Here is a 19,693-nt window from a genome sequence, read left to right on the forward strand (position 1 = left end):
GGGCAATCAGTTCACATATGGTGTCCAGAGCACAGCTGGGGGCAGAGGGTGGTCTATAGCAGGCGGCAACGGTGAGAGACTTGTTTTTAGAGAGGTGGATTTTTAAAAGTAGAAGTTCAAATTGTTTGGGTACAGACCTGGATAGTAGGACAGAACTCTGCAGGCTATCTTTGCAGTAGATTGCAACACCGCCCCCTTTGGCAGTTCTATCTTGTCTGAAAATGTTGTAGTTTGGAATTAAAATGTCTGAATTTTTGGTGGTCTTCCTAAGCCAGGATTCAGACACAGCTAGAACATCCGGGTTGGCAGAGTGTGCTAAAGCAGTGGTAATGACATCTCAATACCCCATAATGACAACTCAATACCCCATAATGACATCACAATACCCCATAATGACATCTCAATACCCCATAATGACATCTCAATACCCCATAATGACATCTCAATACCCCATAATGACATCTCAATACCCCATAATGACATCCCAATACCCCATAATGACATCCCAATACCACATAATGACATCCCAATACCCCATAATGACATCCCAATACCCCATAATGACATCCCAATACCCCATAATGACATCTCAATACCCCATAATGACATCACAATACCCCATAATGACATCTCAATACCCCATAATGACATCACAATACCCCATAATGACATCTCAATACCCCATAATGACATCTCAATACCCCATAATGACATCTCAATACCCCAGAATGACATCACAATACCCCAGAATGACATCACAATACCCCATAATGACATCTCAATACCCCATAATGACATCTCAATACCCCATAATGACATCACAATACCCCAGAATGACATCACAATACCCCAGAATGACATCACAATACCCCATAATGACATCTCAATACCCCATAATGACATCACAATACCCCATAATGACATCTCAATACCCCATAATGACATCTCAATACCCCATAATGACATCTCAATACCCCATAATGACATCACAATACCTCATAATGACATCACAATACCTCATAATGACAAAGCAAAAATGGCAAAGATTACAGCCTCCAGTCTTCTTGGGTATGACTCTACAAGCTTGGGACACCTGTATTTGGGGAGTTTCTCTCATTCTTCTCTCCTGATTCTCTCAAGCTCTGTCAGGTTGGATGGGGAGCGTCGCTGCACAGCTATTTTCAGGTCTCTACAGAGATGTTAGATTGGGTTCAAGTCCAGGCTCTGGCTGCAGAGATGGTTGTTCTTCTGAAAGGACTCTAGAGCGCTGTCAGAGTGACCATCGGGTTCCTGGGCATCTCCCTGACCACGCCCCTTCTCCCCCGATTGCTCAGTTTCCTGGGCGGCCAGCTCCTGGAAGAGTCTTGGCGGTTCCAAACTTTTTTCATTTAAGAATGATGGAGGCCATTGTGTTCCTGGGAACCTTCAATGCTGCAGACATTGTTTTGGTACCCTTCCCCAGATCTGTGCCTCGACACAATTCCTTCGACCTCATGGCTTGGTCTTTGCTGAATGAATGAATGAATGCTCTCCCTTTCCCCCTCCCAGGTGATGCCCTTCTCTGGCAGTCTAAATGGGGATCTCCTGCTGGGCGTGGGCAGTAGCTGCAGCGTCGGATCAGACCTCACCCTCCCCCAGAAGGCCCTGGTTCGTTCCAGCCCTTCTGTGGCGCCCGCAGACTACCTGGAGCGTCCTGAGCTTCTGGCTCGGGGTCAGAGCGCCAACGCCACGGTGCTGCCGGTGAAGAAGGAGGTGCCCCTCCACCTGTGCAGCACCACCAACCAGCAGCACAAGCAGGTGGGTGTCCAGCAGCAGATCCCCACCAAGCTGGCAGCCCTGAGCTCAAAGAGTTCGAAGAGTGCCAAGGCCACCCACCGCACCGACAGCACAGGTAAGACCAGCCACAACACATCACCACCCTACAGTAGGATAGCAGGTCACTCCCTACTGTTGATCTGTGATGTAATGTTGGTCTATGATGTAATGATGATGTAATGTTGAATCCACTGCTAGCAGTGGCTAACTTTTAAGCATCAGCTGTCAGAGTAGCTCACAGATCACTGTATCTGTACACAGCCAATCTGTAAATAGCACACCCAACTACCTCATCCCCATATTGTTATTTATCTTCTTGCTCTTTTGCACCCCAGTATCTCTACTTGCACATCATCATCTGCACATCTATCACTACAGTATTAATGCTAAATTGTAATTATTTTCGCCTCTATGGCCTATTTATTGCCTTTCCTCCCTAATCTTCTACATTTGCTCACACTACATAGATTTTTCTATTGTGTTTTTGACTGTATGTTTGTTTATGTGTAACTCTGTTGTTTTTGTCGCACTGCTTTATCTTGGCCAGGTCGCAGTTGTAAATGAGAACTCATTCTCAACTTGTCTACCTGGTTAAATAAAGGTGAAATAAAAAAAATAACTTATTTTCTTTGTTGAGCTCAGGAAATGTAAATAAAATTAAACGGTAGCCACACCCTGCACTAGTAAAGTCTGACTATGTAGGTTAAAGGTTGACTATGTAGGTTAAAGGTTGACTATGTAGGTTAAAGGTTGACTATGTAGGTTAAAGGTTGACTATTAAGGTTAAAGGTTGACTATGCAGGTGAAAGTCTGCCTCTCAAACACGCGTGACCTCTCTCCTGAAGCGTCCTAACCAGACGCACCACTGTGAGGCTAGTTACTTCAGGATCAGGTGGGAGTTTCTGCTACGTGATAAGACCGTACAAATCTAAGCCTGCCCTGGTGCCTCTGGTTGAACAGTGTGATACCTGCATCCTGGCTTCTGAAAACACGTCTCTGGCCTTACTGATCTTAATGGTGCTCCATCATGATCACATTAGCTGCTGTGAACTGGCCAATAACACAGTAATTGGAATGTAATGGGACTGTCCTCTGTTCTCACTCGCTCGCTCTCTCTCTCTCTCTCGCTCTCTCTGTTTTCCCCCCCTCTCTGTCTCTCCCCCCCCTCTCTCTCTCCCCTTCTCTCTGTCTCTCTCCCCCTCCCCCCCTCTGTCTCTCCCCCCCCCTCTCTCTCCCCTTCTCTCTGTCTCTCCCCCCCCCCCCTCTCTCTCTCTCTCCCCCTCCCCCCCCTCTCTCTCTCTCCCCCCTCTCTCTCTGTATCTGTTCTCTCTCTCTTACCCTCTCGCTGTTGCGCTCTTTTTCTACCAACTCCCAGCCTCTCTGGATATGAAGCAAATGCTGCCTATGAAGTTGTCAGCCAAAGAGGACGGCACTCTGAAAGCCAAGCGCTCCATCAGCCCTAACCAGCAGCTTCCTCACACCCTAGTCCACTCCCAGTCCATGCACTTGACAGGTAACACACACATTCGCAGACTCACACACACACACTCTCGCTCTCTCTCACTCACTCACACACACACACACACCACTACCCCTATTTAAAACCAAATGGCTGAGTGCTATCTCTCTTCCCCACAGTTTCATCGAGCCTTCCAGACAGGGGGCCAGAGAACCAGCCCGCCGGCCTACAGAAGCCCCCCAGCCAGGCCTCCAACCCCCTGCACATTCACACCCAGCCCCAGGCTCCTAACCCCCTCCATACCCAGAGCCCTAACGCCCCTCCAGCACAGGCCCCTGTCCACAGCCACAGCCTGCCCCCTCCATGCAGGATCCCTGAGGATGTAATCTTCTTCTGAGCCCCCCGTCCCCCCCCCACGGCAGTCAGGGACCAAAGGGAGGCCTGTGATGTCACATCTCTAGAAACCGTTCAGATCTGGGACGCAACACGTTTCCTTTAAAAAAAAAAATCATTAAAAAAATTAACTCTGTTCATTCTTAGAATAATCTATATAATCACGTCTCCCTAAAACTAATACCAATAATTGTTTTGAATCATTTGTTTTATTGAACCGGCGATTGTTGAATATGAAGAAAGATGACTGATTAATATGAAGGTTTATTTTAAACATGAAGGGGTCACGTGACGTTCTGGACAAATCCAGAAAGGAGAGAGAGGGGGAGGGGGTTGGAGAGCGAGAGGAGAGCGAGAGGAGAGTGAGTTTGGAGAGCGATATTGGAGAGCGAGGAGAGAGATTGGGGAGAGAGATTGAAGAGCGAGGGGAGAGAGATTGAAGAGCGAGGGGAGAGAGATTGGAGAGAGTGGAGAGAGATTGGAGAGCGAGTGAGGGGAGAGAGATTGGAGAGAGAGCGAGGGGAGAGAGATTGGAGAGAGAGCGGGGAGAGAGATTGGAGAGAGAGCGGGGAGAGAGATTGGAGAGAGAGCGTGGGGAGAGATTGGAGAGAGAGCGTGGGGAGAGATTGGAGAGAGAGCGTGGGGAGAGATTGGAGAGAGAGCGTGGGGAGAGATTGGAGAGAGAGCGTGGGGAGAGATTGGAGAGAGAGCGAGCGAGGGGAGAGAGATTGGAGAGAGAGCGAGCGAGGGGAGAGAGATTGGAGAGCGAGCGTTGGGAGAGAGCGAGGGGAGAGAGATTGGAGAGCGAGCGTGGGGAGAGAGAGCGAGGGGAGAGAGATTGGAGAGAGCGGAGAGAGAGCGTGGGGAGAGAGATTGGAGAGAGAGCGAGAGATTGGAGAGAGAGCGAGGGGAGAGAGATTGGGGAGAGAGCGAGGGGAGAGAGATTGGAGAGAGAGCGAGGGGAGAGAGAGCGAGGGGAGAGAGAGGAGGAGAGTCTCCTGCCATTATGTACACCTTTTGGAAGCAGTGGAGCCACAGGAAGCGTCAGACTGATGGCATCGCTCAATGTCCTGTGTGTTGTTTTATTTTGCACAGTCCAAATACTCCTTTTACAGGCCGACGTGACGTTACTGTGACGCTTTGGACATTGGGTTGAACCCATGAATTAAGTTGTAACTATGAAGGGTTCATTTTAATTCGCTGGGTTTTTCTTTCTTCCCTTAATCATGTGTTTCTCGAAAAGACTGAACACTGGAGTGCAGTTGTTGTAATTGATATTGTTTCCTTTTGTTGAAGATGTCCTGGTTCGGTCCAGTGTTGGGCCAGACGGGCTTATTTAAAATAACATTTTTTTTAATATTCTATTTTAATCTCACTGTAAACAGAATGTTTGATTTGATTTTAGAGAATTGACTTTAAATACCGCTAGCCATAGATGACTTATCTTATTTAGAACGGCATCATTATAATTCATACCAGATTTTGATTCGACTGCCTTTTTAAAACGCTTCCATAGTAATTGTACACAACGTGTGTAAATACAACCAACCTTGTTGTGTAGCGAAGATGATTTGAACATGAAGCCATTCTGTATAACCAACAATGATTTAGGGATGGCTGTTACACTGGTTTAGACGTCTCCCTAGCACTGCCTGGGTCCCAGCGCGAGGGCCACTCTCATGGCATCCCCTTCCTAATTTCTGTCTAGGCACACGGACCATTTCATACATAATGACAATATGGAAGGGGGGGGGGGGTCACAGAATGGTTAGATAAGCAGTAGTGCGGACACTGAAGGATTTCAAAGCTTGATTATAGTGTAAAGCTTTACACCATTTAAGTAATGTTTAAACAAGCCAGTATCTTAGAAATGTAAGACGTATCATTCAGTTTTTATTATTTTATTAAGTTTGGTGTGATTTTGCATTAGCAGCAGGTCCTGAATCACAACATGTCCTTCAGCCTGGTCATTAGTCTGAAGAATGCAGTGGGCCTCATGCAGGAGTGTCTCGTTTTCCCCTATTTCTTTACTAAACTATTTAGTTACCTCTGTGTATAGTTGGGCGTGTGTGTGTAGTGAAATACATGTCTCTAATAGGGAAGGCAAAGCATTCCCTGACAGGTTGAGTGGTACATGATCATTTTGATCACTTGTTAGTCGAACCTTTCAGAACAAGTCTTGTTCAAGTGCATTCTGTTTTGGACCTTGTGTTTCTGATATACAGGTAACTGCCGAAACAAAGGACATCTTGAGTAAATGAGGGATACGAAGTACACTATATATACAAAAGTATGTCAAAATAGTGGATTTTCATCAATTTTAGCCACACCCATTGCTGACGGGTGTATATTTTTTTTTAATGCACACTGCCATGCAATCTCCATAGACAAACATTGTCAGTAGAATGCCCTTACTGAAAACCTCTGACTTTCAACGTGACACCCGCCAAAGGATGCCACCTTTCCAACAAGTCAGTTTGTGAGCTGCCCCAGTCAACTGTAAGTGCTGTTATTGTGAAGTGGAAACGTCTAGGAGCAACAACGGCTCAGCCGCGAAGTGGTAGGCCACACAAGCTCACAGAACAGGACCTCTGTGTGCTAAAGCGTGGCTCGTGGGGGCCTAACACCCTATTAAGAAACTTCATGTTGGTATTTTCTTTATTTGGGCAGTTACCTGTATATTCTCTGCATGGACAGCCATTGAGTATACATGAGGATGGCGAAGGATAGTCCTGGTGCTCTGAGTTAGCAACATGTAAAGCTTAGCTATTGGACCACCGGCCTAATTCTGATTCCGGTGATATTTCATTAACTCCACAAGAAAAGAATAAGCTATAATTCAGTTTTGTGGTACAGATGTTTTATCTCTTAACCTGTGCTTTTTTTGGAAACGATGAAGGCAAAGTTGGCTCTTATTTTATACTAAATAAAAATATAAACGCAACATGTAACATTTTCATCGATTTTTACTGAGTTACAGTTCAAATAAGGAAATCAGTACATTGAAATACCATTTTAAGGCCCTAATCTATGGATTTCACATGACTGGGCAGGGGTGCAACCATGGATGGGCTTGGGAGGGCGTAGGCCCACCCACTGGGGAGCCAGGCCAAGCCAATCAGAATGAGTTTTTACAACAAAAGGGCTTTATAACAGACAGAAATACTCCTTTCAACAGCTGACCAGGTGGCTGGTCTCTGATCCCGCAGGTGAAGAAGCCGGATGTGGAGGTCCTGGACTGGCGTGGTTTACATTTGGTCTGCCGTTGAGGCCGGTTGGACGTACTAAAATGTTGGAGGCTTATGGTAGAGAAATTAACATTTAATTATCTGGCAACAGCTCTGGTGGACATTCCTGCAGTCAGCATGCCAATTGCACGCTCCCTCAAAACTTGAGACATCTGTGGCATTGTGTTGTGACAAACTGCACATTTTAGTGTCCTTTTTATTGTCCCCAGCACAAGGTGTACCTTTTTGTAATGATCCTGCCGTTTTAATCAGCTTCCTGACATGCTACACCAGTCAGGTGGATGGATTATCTTGGCTAAGGAGAAGGGCTCACAAACTGGGACGTAAACCAATTTGTGCACAAAAATTGAGAGAAATAAGCTTTTTGTGCGTATGGAACAATACGGATCTTTTATCTGGGATCTTTTATTTCAGCTCATGAAACGTGGGACCAAACACTTTACATGTTGCATTTTATATTTTTGTTCTGTAAAGAACTGGTACTCTAATCATTGTTTTGCTGTTATAACACCGACGTTGTGTAGCAGTAGTTGGCGACTAATTTATTTTACATTTCATTTCACCTGGTTAACCAAAAGACATTTTCATATTTGACCTTAATGCTTTATGGTGTGTCTTATTGAAACTGATATGAAAAGGTTATTTTTTGGAGATGATGCGATGGAGAATCATAGCTTGATTTGAAGATTCATCCGAGGTCCATGTTTTTAAAGATGTGATGTCACTGGTCTGAGAGATTATTCATCCGAGGTCCATGTTTTTAAAGATGTGATGTCACTGGTCTGAGAGATGATTCATCCGAGGTCCATGTTTTTAAAGATGTGATGTCACTGGTCTGAGAGATGATTCATCCGAGGTCCATGTTTTTAAAGATGTGATGTCACTGGTCTGAGAGATGATTCATCCGAGGTCCATGTTTTTAAAGATGTGATGTCACTGGTCTGAGAGATGATTCATCTAAGGTCCATGTTTTTAAAGATGTCACCATTTCTAAAGTCTTACATTTCCTCTAGCTCTACTGGAATCTGAGTTTGAGTCTTACTCAAACAAGAGAGCTGTGTGTGTGTGTGTGTGTGTGTGTGTGTGTGTGAGAGAGAGAATACCCCCGTCAATGTTATCAATATTGCCTAACTGAAAGGTTATCTAGAAGTTGTTTTATTTCCTTGCTTGTGTGTTTCTACAGATACAAGTGTGATGATCCGTAATTTATAAAGAACCAAGATCATGTTGTGTACTAATTTATAAAGAACCAAGATCATGTTGTGTACTGATTTATAAAGAACCAAGATCATGTTGTGTACAAATTTATAAAGAACCAAGATCATGTTGTGTACTGCCAATTACCACGAGTCACTTTGGATAGTAGCATACTCGAAGGGGAAATGAATGTCCTTAATAATAATAATAATGCTTAGTAATGTGAGGTTGGTTCTAACTTGTATCTATCGCTTTCCGTCTGTCTTTATTTAGTCTTTTTTTGTAGCAGCACACAGCAAAGGATGGTTTTTATTGTGTCGTTGAATTTTGTTGCCCGTCAGATGTAGAGACCTAAAAGACGCATGAAACTGCTGCCTTAGAGAAATCAGCATTTTATAGGAATAAATGTTTTTTAAACAATGTGTTGTGGGTTTGTTTTATTCGCTAGGGATTTTTAAGTGTTTATTACGTATGGATTACTGGGCTCACATGAACATAACTATTTATCATCTCATATTTCCCAGCATGATTAACTTAGCTAGTTACCTTCCCAGTTGAAAGTTAACTGGTTGTCGGTTAATGTGATTTGTACATTTTTAATTTTGTGTTTTATTTCAAAGGATATGTTTTTTTTTATTTTGACTCGTGACCAGGGTGTCCAACTCGTTCCCGTGGAGGGTCTAGACCAGGGTGTCCAACTCGTTCCCTTGGAGGGTCTAGACCAGGGTGTCAAACTCGTTCCCATGGAGGGTCTAGACCAGGGTGTCCAACTCGTTCCCTTGGAGGGTCTAGACCAGGGTGTCAAACTCGTTCACATGGAGGGTCTAGACCAGGGTGTCCAACTCGTTCCCTTGGAGGGTCTAGACCAGGGTGTCCAACTCGTTCCCTTGGAGGGTCTAGACCAGGGTGTCAAACTCGTTCACATGGAGGGTCTAGACCAGGGGTGTCCAACTCGTTCCCATGGAGGGTCTAGACCAGGGGTGTCCAACTCGTTCCCATGGAGGGTCTAGACCAGGGTGTCCAACTCGTTCACATGGAGTGTCTAGACCAGGGGTGTCCAACTCGTTCCCATGGAGGGTCTAGACCAGGGGTGTCCAACTCGTTCCCATGGAGGGTCTAGACAGGGGTGTCCAACTCGTTCCCATGGAGGGTCTAGACCGGGGTGTCCAACTCGTTCCCATGGAGGGCCTAGTGCAGCGTTTCCCCAAACTCGTCCCAAGGAGGGCCTAGTGCAGCGTTTCCCCAAACTCAGTCCTCGCGACCCCAAGAGGATCAACATTTAGTTGTTTTTGTTGCCTTAACGCTATACAGCTGATTTAAATAATCAACGCTTGGAATGAGTCTGACACGTGATCTAGACTCTTACGAGTGGCTGTCATGGCATTCTATGATGATATTGGCTAAATGGAAAAACCGGAAGAGAACAGTGGGCAGAATGTTTGCTCTTCCTCGTTTGTCGTGCTGCTGCAGACAAAAGGCTGTTTTCCAGGTGTTGTGGTTGTGCCGTTTAAATCCCTGCAGGACATCCTGCATCCTGCATTCTGCTATTCTTTTATCTTCTCTGGCTTGTGGAGAAGAACTGCAGCTCACTCTCCTCTCAATAGGCAACCGTTTGGAAAACACTGTTTCCCTGCTCATGGGGCGGCAGGGTAGCCTAGTGGTTAGAGCATTGGACTAGTAACCGGAAGGTTGCAAGTTCAAATCCCCGAGCTGACAAGGTACAAATCTGTCGTTCTGCCCCTGAACAGGCAGTTAACCCACTGTCATTGAAAATAAGAAATTGTTCTTAACTGACTTGCCTAGTTAAATAAAGGTATAAAAAATCAAAATAAATGGTCTAAGAGGCCTGTGGTGGTGTGATGATGTCGCTTCTGAGCGACACAAAGAAACTTGTTGAAAGACAATGCTGACCATCTCCAGCCTGGTCTCAGAGACAAGATGTAACATAGTAACCATACATCCGGGACACTCAAATTAGTAAAGTATATGTTTGGTATGGTTACATGAGACAGAAGTTTACTTAAAGCAATAAAGAAAGTAAGGTGGTTGGTTGGGAGTATAACACGAACGTCTAGCAACTCAAAGGTTGTGTGTTCGAATCTCATCATGGACAAACTTTAGCATTTCAGCTCATTTGCAACTACTTAGCATGTTAGCTAATCCATTCCCTAACCTTAAACCTAACTCTTAATCCGAACCCCTAGCTTAGCTAACATTAGCCACTCAGCCAGCTGAGCAGATAATTATATCCGGTAACAAATTGTGTCTTGGCTAATTAAAATCGGTCACGTTTCACTAAATCATCCTTAGCAAAAATCCACCGACACGTTCTGATCAGGTGTTGTGATACTGATTGTCGCCTACAGCTCTATCTAGTGGTCGCCTGGGGGATGACAATGGTAGCATTGTAGCTAACCCTAACCCTTTTCCTAACCTGCTACGTAAACAAACCATCTGTGGCGACAAGTCAAAAGTATCACCACACCAGTCTGGACAATTATCAAGTTGCAGTCATTACCTTTAAAAATTAGGATTAAGAATTAACTTCATAAGGAGCTTGGTCTAGAACTTTCTTCAGCACTCTTCACAAGCACGACTGCTACAGCCTGATAATATCTCTCTTCACAAGCACGACTGCTACAGCCTGATAATATCTCTCTTCACAAGCACGACTGCTACAGCCTGATAATATCTCACTCTTCACAAGCACGACTGCTACAGCCTGATAATATCTCTCTTCACAAGCACGACTGCTACAGCCTGATAATATCTCTCTTCACAAGCACGACTGCTACAGCCTGATAATATCTCTTCACAAGCACGACTGCTACAGCCTGATAATATCACTCTTCACAAGCACGACTGCTACAGCCTGATAATATCTCTCTTCACAAGCACGACTGCTACAGCCTGATAATATCTCTCTTCACAAGCACGACTGCTACAGCCTGATAATATCTCTCTTCACAAGCACGACTGCTACAGCCTGATAATATCTCTCTTCACAAGCACGACTGCTACAGCCTGATAATATCTCTCTTCACAAGCACGACTGCTACAGCCTGATAATATCTCTTCACAAGCACGACTGCTACAGCCTGATAATATCTCTCTTCACAAGCACGACTGCTACAGCCTGATAATATCTCTCTTCACAAGCACGACTGCTACAGCCTGATAATATCTCTCTTCACAAGCACGACTGCTACAGCCTGATAATATCTCACTCTTCACAAGCACGACTGCTACAGCCTGATAATATCTCTCTTCACAAGCACGACTGCTACAGCCTGATAATATCTCTCTTCACAAGCACGACTGCTACAGCCTGATAATATCTCTCTTCACAAGCACGACTGCTACAGCCTGATAATATCTCTCTTCACAAGCACGACTGCTACAGCCTGATAATATCTCTCTTCACAAGCACGACTGCTACAGCCTGATAATATCTCACTCTTCACAAGCACGACTGCTACAGCCTGATAATATCTCTCTTCACAAGCACGACTGCTACAGCCTGATAATATCTCTCTTCACAAGCACGACTGCTACAGCCTGATAATATCTCTCTTCACAAGCACGACTGCTACAGCCTGATAATATCTCTCTTCACAAGCACGACTGCTACAGCCTGATAATATCTCTCTTCACAAGCACGACTGCTACAGCCTGACAATATCACTCTTCACAAGCACGACTGCTACAGCCTGATAATATCTCTTCACAAGCACGACTGCTACAGCCTGATAATATCTCTCTTCACAAGCACGACTGCTACAGCCTGATAATATCTCTCTTCACAAGCACGACTGCTACAGCCTGATAATATCTCTCTTCACAAGCACGACTGCTACAGCCTGATAATATCTCTTCACAAGCACGACTGCTACAGCCTGATAATATCTCTCTTCACAAGCACGACTGCTACAGCCTGATAATATCTCTCTTCACAAGCACGACTGCTACAGCCTGATAATATCTCTCTTCACAAGCACGACTGCTCCAGCCTGACTATCTCACTCTTCAAAAGCACGACTGCTACAGCCTGATAATATCTCAGCATATGAGGCTACATGGATGTGTACACTGCCCTACATGTAGGTTACGCCTACAACCATTTGTTTTTATAATCATTAAATACGTAAATACAACTAACAATGTATATTGACTGGTTTGGCTAGAGGGTTTTCTCCCAATGAGATTGGAACTCACAGCCACCATTTTTTTATTTTTTTTATTTATTGAACCTTTATTTAACTAGGCAAGTCCGTTAAAGAACAAATTCTTATTTATAATGATTCGCATTAAACAAATAGCCCCATTAAAAAGCCATCAGTTTAAACTAGAGATCTGTTATTTTTTGCATTGGCTGCATCTCAAACCACCTCATGCACCTTTGTGGCACTTCCACGTCTGTGGTGAAAGGTGACAGAGCCAGAGTGGTTGTTTGTCAGAACATGAGACATCCTGAAAATCGGTCTTCTCACAAAATCAGCTGTAGTGCCCGAATGGTTTGGCTTACATCTATGGAAAGATGAGACTCTCATGAAGACGATGGTGTTTCTCCACTTTGCTCTACGGCTCCCACAAGCGTCTTGGGACTCGTCTGATGTCGGAATAGCCGGTATGCCAACTTCTGTCTGTAGCGTCAACAGTTTGGGCTACACTGTAATTTGACCTCTGTACGTCGGTTGTTTTTCTCTAGGACGGCCAAGACTCGTCTGAAGGACCCCCGGTACTAATTCTACACTTTGCCATTGGGTGGAGAGAAAATATTGCCGTATTTAAAGCACATTTCCTGAAATTCTACACATTTTGCCATGTTAAAACTAAATCTGAGTGCGAGTGGCTAGCAAAATCAGTTGTGGCCCCATAGAGGTCAGGGCACCATGGCACGTGCCATTCATGCCTGGTCCATAATTCAACCATGATACAGTGCATTCGGAGAGTATTCAGACCTTTTGACTTTTTCCACATTTTGTTACGTTACAGCCTTATTCTAAAATATATATATTTTTTAAATGGTCATCAATCTACACACAATACCCCATAATGACAAAGCGAAAAATTGGTTTTTGGAAAATCTTGCTAATTTCTTCAAAATAAAAAAACGAAATACCTTATTTACACAAGTTTTCAGACCCTGTGGTATGAGACTCGAAAATGAGCTCAGGTGCATCCTGTTTCCATTGATCATCCTTGAAGTTTCTACAACTTGATTGGAGTCCACCTATGGTAATTTCAATTGATTGGAAATGATCTGGAAAGCCACACACATGTCTATTTAAGGTCCCACAGTTGACAGTGCATGTCAGAGCAAAAACCGAGCCATGAGGTCAAAGGAATTGTCCATAAAGCTCCGAGACAGGATTGTGTCGAGGCACAGATTTGCGGAAGGGTACCAACAAATGTCTGCAGCATTGAAGGTCCCCAAGAACACAGTGGCCTCTATCATTCTTAAATAGAAGAAGTTTGGAATCACCAAGACTCTTCCTAGAGCTGTCCGCCCTGCCAAATTGAGCAATCGGGGGAGAAGGACCAACATCCCGATGGTCACTCTAACAGAGCACCAAGGTTTCTCTGTGGAGATGGGAGAACCTTCCGGAACCTTCCATCTCTGCTGCGCTCCACCAATCTGGCCTTTATGGTAGAGTGGCCAGATGGAAGCAATTCCTCAGTAAAAGGCACATAAAGGTGCCCTCTGACTGCCCGCTTGGAGTTTGCAAAAAAGTCACCTTAAGGACTCTCAGGCCATGAGAAACAAGATTCTCTGGTCTGATGACACCAAGATTGAACTCTTTGGCCTGAATGCCAAGCGTCACGTCTGGAGGAAACCTGGCACCATCCCTACAGTGAAACATGGTGCTGGCAGCATCATACTGTGGGGATGTTTTTCAGCGGCAGGGACTGGGAGACTAGTCAGGATCGAGGGAAAAATGAACGGAGCAAAGTACAGAGAGATCCTTGATGGAAACCTGCTCCAGAGCGCTCGGGACCTCCGACTGGGGCGAAGGTTCACCTTCCAACAGGACCACGGCCCTAAGCACATACCGAAGACAACGCAGGAGAGGCTTCGGGATGAATTTCCTTGAGTGGCTCAGCCAGAGCCCAGACTTGAACCTGTTATGGATGTATTGAACAGTTCTGTCCTGTACAGACTGAATACGGTTCTCTTTAACAGTCCTGTCCTGTACAGACTGAATACGGTTCTCTTTAACAGTCCTGTCCTGTACAGACTGAATACGGTTCTCTTTAACAGTCCTGTCCTGTACAGACTGAATACGGTTCTCTTTAACAGTCCTGTCCTGTACAGACTGAATACGGTTCTCTTTAACAGTCCTGTCCTGTACAGACTGAATACGGTTCTCTTTAACAGTCCTGTCCTGTACAGACTGAATACGGTTCTCTTTAACAGTCCTGTCCTGTACAGACTGAATACGGTTCTCTTTAACAGTCCTGTCCTGTACAGACTGAATACGGTTCTCTTTAACAGTCCTGTCCTGTACAGACTGAATACGGTTCTCTTTAACAGTCCTGTCCTGTACAGACTGAATACGGTTCTCTTTAACAGTCCTGTCCTGTACAGACTGAATACGGTTCTCTTTAACAGTTCTGTCCTGTACAGACTGAATTACGGTTCTCTTTGACTGTCCTGTACAGACTGAATACGGTTCTCTTTAAAAGTCCTGTACAGACTGAATACGGTTCTCTTTAAAAGTCCTGTACAGACTGAATACGGTTCTCTTTAAAAGTCCTGTACAGACTGTAGAGTAGGTTACATAACTATCCTGCAGGTCCCAGGAAAGATAACTTCCTGTCCTTTTTTTTTTAAACTTTGAAGTTCTTTATTAGGGGGACTGTAAACTCTGTGTTCTGACTAAACAGTACGTTTCCCTAGTTACTACTATAAGTCCCAAAACATTTTTTTACTGCTCTACTGTATGAGAGGTCAACTAACAAGGAGCACGTACCACCACTACTATTACAGGACTAAAACAAGGCTTTGTTCCTGAAACCTGCTCACCTGATGGCAGATCATGTTGCAGAAAAAGCATGAGAAGATCTCCACAATACTTCTGCAATAGATGCCAAATGACCCATCAGATCAGGTGTAATTCCAACAGATAGGGCACTTAGCCTAAATCCATCTGAAAATGGAAGTATTCAAACAAGGTTTGCTAACTTACTCACTGTGTACATTGGCATACACCGCTCTGCATTCAGCTGCAGACCAAGTTGTTGGCTTGTTAATCTAGGCCTCTATTCAATGATTGAATGATTTGAAATTTAAAGGTGATGTTCCTGCTTTAGTAGAGACTGCATTCATTGCAAACGCTGCATATGTCGGCTCAATCGGAAATTACCTTTAAATTTCTAGTTTAGCAGACTGAATAGAGCTCCTAGTTTCACTATCCATTGGACAATGCCTAAGTCTGGGGGTTTTTTTCGGGCAGAGAGTAATACTGTATAATATAAAGCAACTTAGTCATGCGCGCATACATTTTACATAAGGGTGGTCCCGGGATTTGAACCCACTACTCTGGTGTTACAAGCGCCATGCTCTACCAATTGATCTACAAAGGACTACAAGGAGAGAACAGGTGTTGCACATAGTGTTTTGTTACACTACATATGCTTTATTATCCAGTTATACAACGGGTGGGTCTAATCCTGAATGCTGATTGGTTAAATCCGCATTCCAGTCGGTGTCTATTCCACAAGTTACCACAGGCTAAATCTATGACGTTAAAATGCCTTTTTACTCTGTTCCATGTGACTACGCAATCCACTGTCTCATCAGCCCAGCCAGGCAATTTATACATTTGATCTCTACTATAAAAAGCATCTAGACATTATCTCACATTTCTTTTAGTTTTCAACAGCGGAGATTTGTATAAACCTGGGTCACGTCCATAGATACAGAACAAAAAGACTGAACAACTGGGTCTCGTCCATAGATACACAACAAAAAGACTGAACGACTGGGTCGGGTCTCTGGCAAACGAACTGATAGAACGAACGACCAGCCGGCTTGAGTAGCAACCCTAGATTTCTGTTGGGACTATATCTTGTGGAAGGATGAAATAGTTTTTTTTATGATGAAAATATGCAAATCATTACTTGAATATGTTGGTAACCCCTGGCATGAAAGTGATCATGCCTGAGAAGCCGGTGTTTGGAGGATATATTGGCACAGTTTGTCGGCCATCGGGCCTAACAACATCCGTGTCAATATATCCTCCATACACCAGCTTCTCAGGCATTATCACTTAAATCTATGTTTTTGGAGTATAATTAGGGTGTAAAATGATCATATTTCTGACTGACTGAAAATCTTACTTTGAAAACCAAATCCTCCAAGGCAGTCAGTGTACATAGTCCGAGTGGCCATTTGATGAATTGTTCAGCAGTCTTATGGCTTGGGGGTAGAGCTGTTAAGGAGCCTTTAGGACCTAGACTTGGTGCTCCGGTACCGCTTGCCGTGCAGTAGCAGAGAGAACAGTCTATGACTTGGGTGACTGGAGTCTTTGACTATTTTTGCGCCATCCTCTGACACCGCTTGGTATATAGATCCTGGATGACAGGAAGCTTGTCCCCAGTGATGTACTGGGCCGTACACACTACCCTCTGTAACACCTTCTGGTTGGATGCCAAGCAGTTGCCATACCAGGCGGTGATGCAACCAGTCAGGCAGGATGCTCTCGATGGTGCAGCTGTACATCTCCTAAGGGGGAAAAGGTGTTGTCGTGCCCTCTTCACAACTGTCTTGGTGTGTTTGCACCATGATAGTTTGTTGGTGATGTGGACACCAATGAACTTCAAACTCTCAACCCGCTCCTCTACAGCCCCGTCGATGTGAATGGGGGCGTGTTTGGCCCTACCTTTCCTGAAGTCCACGATCAGCTCCTTTGTCTTGCTCACGTTGAGGGAAAAGTTGTCCTGAGCTTTAAGAGAGCGTAAGTGGGAAACACAGTGTACATTATGCTTGGTGGTTGTATCCTATCCTCCTGAGTTGACTGTGTCAAAACATTGGTACAGTATATGTGATATGTCTTTGAGTGCTGCTGCAGACTCTGTAGTTTAATGTAGTGGAGTAATGCAGAAATATTGTTCATCCTCTATACAATACCCTGCACTTGAAAAGCTCTCTAGGAGCCTGTCCTGCTCTGTCCTGTCTGGCTCTGTCCAGCCTTCTCAGTCCTGTCCTGCGTTGTCCTGCTCTATTCTGTCCTGTCTTGCTCTATCCTGTCCTGCTCTGTTCTGTCCTGTCCTGTCGGATAACACTCCTGAAGGATGTATATATTAAGGTTGTAGGGGAAGACATTTTTTAAAGTTAAGTACTGTAATTTATCCCGGTATTTTGCTGTGTATTCTTTCTTGTATGTACAGTCCATTCAGAAAGTGTTCAGACCCCTAGACTTTTTCCCCATTTTGTTACGTTACAGCCTTATCTTAAAATTGATTACATTGTTTTTTCCCCTCATCAATCTACAAAATACCCCATAATGACATCACAATACCCCATAATGACATCACAATACCCCATAATGACATCACAATACCCCATAATGACAAAGCAAAAAAAGGTTCTTAGAAATGTTAGCAAATGTATAAAAATGCAAAAACTGATTTCCATAAGTATTCAGACCATTTACTCAGTACTTTGTTAATGTACCTTTGGCAGCAATTACAGCCTCAAGTCTTCTTGGGTATGACTCTACAAGCTTGGCGCACCTGTATTTGGGGAGTTTCTCCCATTCTTCTCTCCTGATTCTCTCAAGCTCTGTCAGGTTGGATGGGGAGCGTCGCTGCACAGCTATTTTCAGGTCTCTACAGAGATGTTCGATTGGGTTCAAGTCCAGGCTCTGGATGGGCCACTCAAGGACATTCAGAGACTTGTCCCGAAGTCACTCCTGTGTTGTCTTGGTTGTGCGCTTAGGGTCGTTGTCCTGTTGGAAGGTGAACTTTCAAGCCAGGCTGAGGTCCTGAGCGCTCTGGAGCAGATTTTCATCAAGGATCTCTCTGTACTTTTCTCCATTCATCTTTCCCTCGATCCTGACTAGTCTCCCAGTCCCTGCCTCTGAAAAGAATCCCCACAACATGATGCTTCCACCACCATGCTTCATGGTGCCAGGTTTCCTCCAGACCAGAGAATCTTGTTTCTCATGGTCTGATAATCCTTTAGGTGTCTTTTGTCAAACTCCAAGCGAGCTGTCATGTGCCTTTTACTGAGGAATGGCTTCCATCTACCATAAAGGCCTGATTGGTGGAGTGCTGCAGGGATGGTTGTCCTTCTGGAAGGTTCTCCCATCTCACACAGAACTCTGGAGCTCTGTCAGAGTGACCATTGGGTTCTTGGTCATCTCCCTGACCAAGGCCCTTCTCCCCTGATTGCTCAGTTTGGCCAGGCTGCCAGCTTTAGGAAGATTCTTGGTGGTTCCAAACTTCTTCCATTTAAGAATGATGGAGGCCACTGTGTTCTTGGGGACCTTCAATGCTGCAGACATTTGTTGGTACCCTTCCAAAGATTTGTGCCTCGAGACAATCCTGTCTCGGAACTCTACGTACAATTCTTTTGACCTCATGGCTTGGTTTTTGCGCTGACATTTTTTTGTTATTTAACTAGGCAAGTCAGTTAAGAACAAATTCTCATTTACAATGACGGCCTACACCGGCCAAACCCAGACGACGCTGGGCCAATTGTGCACCGCCCTATGGGACTCCCAATCATGGCTAGTTGTGATACAGCCTGGATTCGAACCAGGGTGTCTGTAGTGATGCCTCTAGCACTGAGATATGCAGTGCCTTAGACCGCTGCACTACTAGAGAGCCCATGCACTTCCAACTGTGGGACCTTTATATAGACAGGTGTGTGCTTTTCATGTCCAATCAAATGAATTCATCACGGGTGGACTCCAAACCAGTTGGAGAAACATCAAGGATGATCAATGGAAACAGGAAGCACCTGAGCTCCATTTCCAGTCTCAGATCAAAGGGTCTGAAAACTTAAAACTGTAAATAAGGTGTTTCTGTTTTTATATATATATTTTTTTAAACATTTGACAAAAAATCTAAACCTCTTTTCGCTTTGTCATTATGGGGTATTGTGTGTAGATTGATGAGGATTTTTTTTTTAATTTAATACATTTTAGAATAAGGTTTTAAGGTAACAAAATGTGGAAAAAGTCAAGGGGTCTGAATACTTTCCCAATGCACTGTATATGCCTCAGTCAGCATGGAAAACAAGGACTGTCTGCATGCGCAGCGCCGTCCCAGAGACCTCTTGTGCGTAACATTGGCTCATCTGTCAGTTGGAGCGCAAGCCTTTCAAGAAAGCTAAACAGACTGCAAAACGGGGCTCCAAATGGGCAAACTGGGGCGTGAGTAACAGTATCTCGCAGTAGCTGAACGCGGGCAGCTCTGCACCACAGGGGGCCCTCAGACACCAAACCACTCAATGAGTTAGGAGCTGGAACAGAGCAGTCGCCCAGACACAGCCAGCCAACCTCCCACAGTAACGGCTGTTGTGCCCCGCCAACCGCAGCCAAAGAACCTCAAGGCCTCTGGCTGCAATAGA

General features: G+C 44.7%; 1 protein-coding gene across 1 annotated transcript in view; it reads left to right on the forward strand.

The window, feature by feature from the left end:
- The window catches only part of LOC109879506 (rho guanine nucleotide exchange factor 18), a 111,580-nt gene extending 103,048 nt beyond the window's left edge, over nt 1–8,532 (forward strand). Inside the window, exons 28-30 of the mRNA XM_031838024.1 lie at nt 1,549–1,891; nt 3,191–3,328; nt 3,454–8,532. Of these exons, the coding sequence (XP_031693884.1) occupies nt 1,549–1,891; nt 3,191–3,328; nt 3,454–3,671 (699 nt within the window). The 3' untranslated portion in view covers nt 3,672–8,532. The remainder of the gene's footprint in view (nt 1–1,548; nt 1,892–3,190; nt 3,329–3,453) is intronic.
- The last annotated feature ends 11,161 nt before the right edge of the window (nt 8,533–19,693 follow it).

Source organism: Oncorhynchus kisutch, linkage group LG13 (genome assembly GCF_002021735.2).
Source record: "Oncorhynchus kisutch isolate 150728-3 linkage group LG13, Okis_V2, whole genome shotgun sequence".
NCBI classification, from domain to species: Eukaryota; Metazoa; Chordata; class Actinopteri; order Salmoniformes; family Salmonidae; genus Oncorhynchus; species Oncorhynchus kisutch.